The following is a 5,573-nucleotide window of genomic DNA, read 5'->3' on the forward strand; positions in this document are numbered from 1 at the left end:
AACTGATAAATAATTCTCATAACCCCAATTTTGTTTGAGTTTCACGTATGTGGATAATTTGCCATCAGTATAACTTTTATGACTTGTATACCATTTCTTCACATAATAATCTAATAAAATTTTATGACAAAATGACTTAAATTTATATTTCCCATAACAAATAACTTCCTCTTTAATATTCAGTAGTTTCCTTAATTTCTGTATAAATGCAAACTTTGAGTTCTTTCCATTCACAAAAAGCTTTTTACTACATTCATATGCATCTTTAAGTAAAGGAAATTCAATGGACAAATTTTCAAATCTATACCAACTTTTAATCAACAACCTGTACATGTATTCGATGCGTGCCTCTTGAGAATAAAAATAAAAGTGAAATTTTATTCAAAAATAAATTTTCTGTTCGTAAGTTAGACTAAGAAAGAAAAATTTAGGGTTTAGCAGAAAAAATATAATTTTTTTTACATAAAACATCTTATCATTATGACGTCACTATCCCCATTTTAATGCCGTTGCATTGTGGCAACGCCATGCCATAGATACGGCGCCATTTGATTGCGACCAGACGTGCAAAAAATTCAGAAACCTATATCTGAAATTTCAACATGAAATTGAAAGTAATACTTACTCATTGCACTGCCTACAAAGCAAGAAGGGTAAATTTTATCAATTTGTCTTTCTTAAAAAAACTTCAAAAGCTATATTTTTTTTAATTTACATGTTTTTTAATTTTCTTCTCTTTTTGCGTGTTTGAAGTCTCTGAATTCAGTTTTCAAAACACTGAAAAATCAATTCAGTTGTTTTTATTTGTTACATATTTAGATTTGAAAATATGTTTTTTTATGAAACTTCTCTAAAACGAGATTTATTAAAATCGGCGATTTGGGGGAAACATGTGGGAGGGGGGGGGGGTTCAATATTTTGAAAATGTATTCAACTTTTATTTAATATAAAATATTCACAGTTTAATCCTTACAAGAGACCAAGACCCAGACTTCTACCAAGGAGGACAGCTGATGTTGACCATGATCTTCCACAGTCCGATATCGGGCTGGAAAAATGCTGCTCTTCTGGGAAAGATATGATGTTCGTCAACAGCAACACAGAAGGGACACAGACACTGTATCCTTTGGAGAAAGGCTTTAGCAAGGCAGACCAGTCTTCCCTTGGTGATGATTTAGCGACCAAACTGTCCGATAGCTTAGTGGGAGGAAACACTGAGGATGACTGTGTTATTATTGGATACTACCCGGCTGGGAGCGACACGCCATCTGATCTACAGGACAAAGATATCGGTAATAGCCAACATAAGGTCAAAGATATCGGGAATAGCCAACATAAGGACAAAGATGTGGATCCTACGCTCTTATTGGGATCTGAAAAGAAGGATTCCTCATCAGTCAGTGATGGCGAAGCAGCTGACATTGCTGGCAAGGAGGGACCGTCAAGGGAGCCACGATGTGATACTTTGGACTTCTTGTTCACACATTCAGAGGTTGACGAGTCCAACAAGAAATACCGGACATGGTCAGAACTGGAGACCTCAGAGGGCAAAACTAATTCAGTAAGTTAATAAGTCATTTACAAGATATGTTCTCTCAACTCACTGAATAGGAAAATTTGACAACTATTTGGGCATTTACCTAGAACAGTACCAATATTTTCTTCATCTTACATCCAAGTATTTTCATCATTACAGCCTCCTCCAAGAGAAAGCTATATACCCACTGATCAGGCGTGGTGGTATGCACAGAATGTCATCGCCATAGGCGTAAGTTTTCCCTCCATATCAAGTAAATGAACGTATAAATATACATGATTTTCTAAAAAATATTTTTTTTTCTTATTTTTTTTTTAAACTCTTTTGATAATAGTATTTTAATGTTAATAGAATTTTAATGATGGCAAATCTTATTGGCATGTAATTCTAAATTAAAAATTTTAAAAGTTGAATTTCTAAATTAATAAATTTTACCCCCCCCCCATGGAAAAAAAGGATGAATTAACGACCAAAATGAATATTATTTTACAGCGAATACATAATTTACATTTTCTGGTTGATGAATGGAAAGAAAGGATGGATGAATGGGTAAGCACATGTACACATGAAATGAATTTACTATTTCATCAAAATTAATTATTTATTTTCAGACTTTTTTGATTACTAGTATTGTGTTCTTTTATTCCAGTCCCAGTTGACACGGTTAGTCAATGAATCAGAAACACGGAGAATGGTCCCTACAGAGGAGTACCCCACTCATGTGGTAAGTCCAAATGATGTACAGCTAATAAGTTACATTTTTCTGTAAGCAAAGATGAAACAGAAATACTGATTCACAACTTCGGGGTATTCGAAGTGATGAATCGGTATTTCTGTTACCATTTAATTCACATTTTAATTTTTTCCGAGTCTAAATAAATGAAATCTTTGTTTTTTAAAGAAATTATTTTTTTTATAGTGTGAGTGGTTGGCTGGGGTTGACTTCAGACACGAGTGTGTGAGACAAAAGATAGACTACACACGACCCCGACCCAAAAGTCCGCGAGAAAAACCAGGCTTCTGTGCCAGACACCGGCCTTATGTGGTAGGTACACATGTACCCATACGGGGGCTTAGCGCACCCCAACCCCCCAACCCACCACTTTTTTTTTCAAAAATAGACATTATATTGGCATTGAGAATTGGGGTTTACTTTTTTTTGTTGGTTTACTCCCCCCTCCCCCTTTCTCATTTTGCTTCCGACGCCTATGCATACCATCTACTATCAAACCGATAAAGTTCTAAATACACGAAGAAAACAAAAATTATCTAGTGTTAACTGTTCTTGTTTTTATTTTCCAGAGAAAAACTCGTAACCACAGAGAAGCTTTAGCTAATGTAGGTCGCGTGGACCTCAACAGAGTGCAGTTTATTAATAATTTCTAAACAGGTAAGATAAACTATACATAAGATTATAAATCAAATCTTATTCCACAAATTTAAATAAGATAAATTTGCACTGCAATCTTCATAAAACTCCATATCGCCCTATCTAGAGAAATAGAAAAAAAAATCTTTAGAAATTCCTTATTCTTGAAATATCAGCTGATAAAGTAATAATTATTATACATGTATATTTTGTCTTTATTTTCTCGAACACATTATATTTTTCATTTTTCAGAATTTAGATTAGAACAATTCCATATATGTGAAGATGGCAAACTCCTACAAAATGGGACAAGTGCAATTTCAAAAATGACATTTGCAATTATATTATATTATACCAGTATTATCAGTGTCAAATAAGCAAAATCATGTTATGATCTATTGTTTCTTAAAGAAAATAAACGTCCCAATGTTTTCTGTTATTCTATTGTGTTCATACATCCTATTTAATGTTCAGTGTTATACCTTTTAGGTTTTTTTTAGGCCACCTGAGTCACTCGGGTGATCTATTGCTATCCGTTTTTAGCTCACCTGAGCCGAAGACTCAAGTGAGCTTTTCTGATCACATTTTGTCCGGCGTCCGTCTGTCTGTCCGTCTGTCTGTAAACTTTTCACATTTTCGACTCAAGAACCGCTGGGCCAATTTCAACCAAACTTGCCACAAAGCATCCTTGGGTGAAGGGGATTCAAGTTTGTTCAAATGAAGGGCCAAGCCCTCATTCAAGGGGAGATAATTGGGAATTAATGAAAATTTGGTGGTATACTTTAAAAATCTTCTTCTCAAGAACCACTGTGCCAGGAAAGCTGAAACTTACGTGGAAGCATCCTGGGGTAGTGTAGATTCAAATTTGTACAAATCATGACCCCTGGGGGTAGGGCGGGGCCAAAATGGCCGAACAAAGTTTTACATAGAAATATATAGGAAAATTCTTAAAAAATCTTCTTGTCAGGAATGACAAAGCCATAATTCATCATATTTATATGGAAGCATTCCCAGGTAGTGTAGATTCAAATTTGTTCAAATCATGACCCCCGGGGGTAAGGCGGGGCCAAAATGGCCGACCAAAATTTTACATAGAAATAAATAGGAAAATTCTTAAAAAATCTTCTTCTCAAGAATGACAAAGCCATATTTCATCATATTTATATGGAAGCATCCCCAGGTAATGTAGATTCAAGTTTGTTCAAATCATTTTTTTACATAAAATTTTGGCCAACCGAAGTTTTACATAGAAATATATAGGAAAATTCTTCAAAAATCATCTTCTCAAGAATAGCAAATCCATGATTGGTCATGGGACTACTTTTGGATTGAAACTTTTCAATATTAAACCAATTTCTACTTTTCCTAGCCACAGTGCTCAGGTGAGCGATGTGGCCCATGGGCCTCTTGTTGTCCGTCGTCGTCCTTCGTGTATTAACATTTTCACATTTTCAGCTTCTTCTCTGCAACCACTCAACCAAATTTGGCATAAAGCATCTATGGGAAAAGGGGAACAAAAATCATGAATTTCATGGTCTCTGTCCGTCTGGGGCCTGGGGGGCCAAAATCATTAAAATCAACGCAATCTTCTTCTTTACTCCTGGACATCAATCAGTCAAACCAAGGGCGGATCCAGCCACTACTAGTGTCCTGGGCTGTGTCCTCTAACCACCCCCCCCCCCTCTACACACTCTCAAGCAAAGATTCACACACACGTATGGAAAGATAAAATGTTAAGGAAAATAATATCTTTGTTTACGTCCCTTTTTTTCTTTGAAAAGGTACCCCAAGTCCGAGTAAAAAAACACATTTCAAAAACTACCGAAGCCTTAAAACTGAATGGATTTGCAGCATTTCCGAAAAGTACAATGAATTTTCTTTTACAATTTTGATAAACTTTTTAGGGGTGGGTGCGGGTGGGGTTAAAAACTAGGATTTACATGTTAGTTCATACTCTCTCTCTCTCTCTCTCTCTCTCTCTGTCTCTCTCTCTCTCTTTCTCTCCACTTGGCAAAAAATAAAGGGGTGGGGGGGGGGGGGGGGAGAGTTCCAACACTCTGGATCCGCCATTGCAAACTGTTGGCATGAATGTAGTAAGCATTGAGTCCTCTACAAAAATTGTGGAATTCATGGCCCCAGGGTCAGGGGTTATGGTGTTAGGGCGGGGCTAAATAGATTACATGTAGTGAAAATGCTTTAATTCTTTGAAAATCGTCTTCTCTGCTCCTGGGTTTCAAATAAACACACTACATAGTATAGTTTAATATGACGATGAAGGGTGCCTTTTCTAAAATTGTGAATTTCATGGCTCAAGTGTCAGGAGTTCTGGTATTAGGAAAAGGCTCTATTGATTATATTGTGAAAATGCATTAAATCTTTTAAAATTCTTCTCTCTGTTCCCGGCTTTTTCACAGAAGTAAATTCTTTGTAAGAGTCCAACTTGCGTATTTTAGGCCTATCAATAAAAAGATCAAACAAAGGGACATAACTCGTCTATGAATAGCCTGGTCCCCTGTCTCATCCTTGACGCGGAGAATACGAAGCAAAACAGGACAGGGAACCAGGCTAGTCTATGAAGGAGGCATTCGGAAATACTGGGAAATATTTGTTGAATTGGGTAAGAAAATGACAGAGGTTGTTCCGAATGAGAATCGGTTACCAAGGAAG

General features: G+C 36.2%; 1 protein-coding gene across 1 annotated transcript; it reads left to right on the forward strand.

Moving 5' to 3' along the window:
• The first annotated feature begins 551 nt into the window (after positions 1-551).
• Positions 552-3,331, forward strand: LOC134231504 (uncharacterized). The gene is made up of 7 exons (XM_062713463.1): positions 552-653; positions 962-1,561; positions 1,697-1,768; positions 2,187-2,261; positions 2,457-2,582; positions 2,840-2,927; positions 3,159-3,331. Exons 1-6 carry the CDS (start codon positions 603-605, stop codon positions 2,921-2,923), a joined length of 1,008 nt encoding a protein of 335 aa, XP_062569447.1. The 5' UTR covers positions 552-602; the 3' UTR covers positions 2,924-2,927; positions 3,159-3,331.
• Positions 3,332-5,573: the final 2,242 nt, after the last annotated feature.

This window comes from Saccostrea cucullata, unplaced genomic scaffold, assembly GCF_032062105.1.
Source record: "Saccostrea cucullata isolate Sc308-1 unplaced genomic scaffold, CSIRO_AGI_Scuc_v1 ctg4692, whole genome shotgun sequence".
In the NCBI taxonomy this organism is placed as follows: domain Eukaryota; kingdom Metazoa; phylum Mollusca; class Bivalvia; order Ostreida; family Ostreidae; genus Saccostrea; species Saccostrea cuccullata.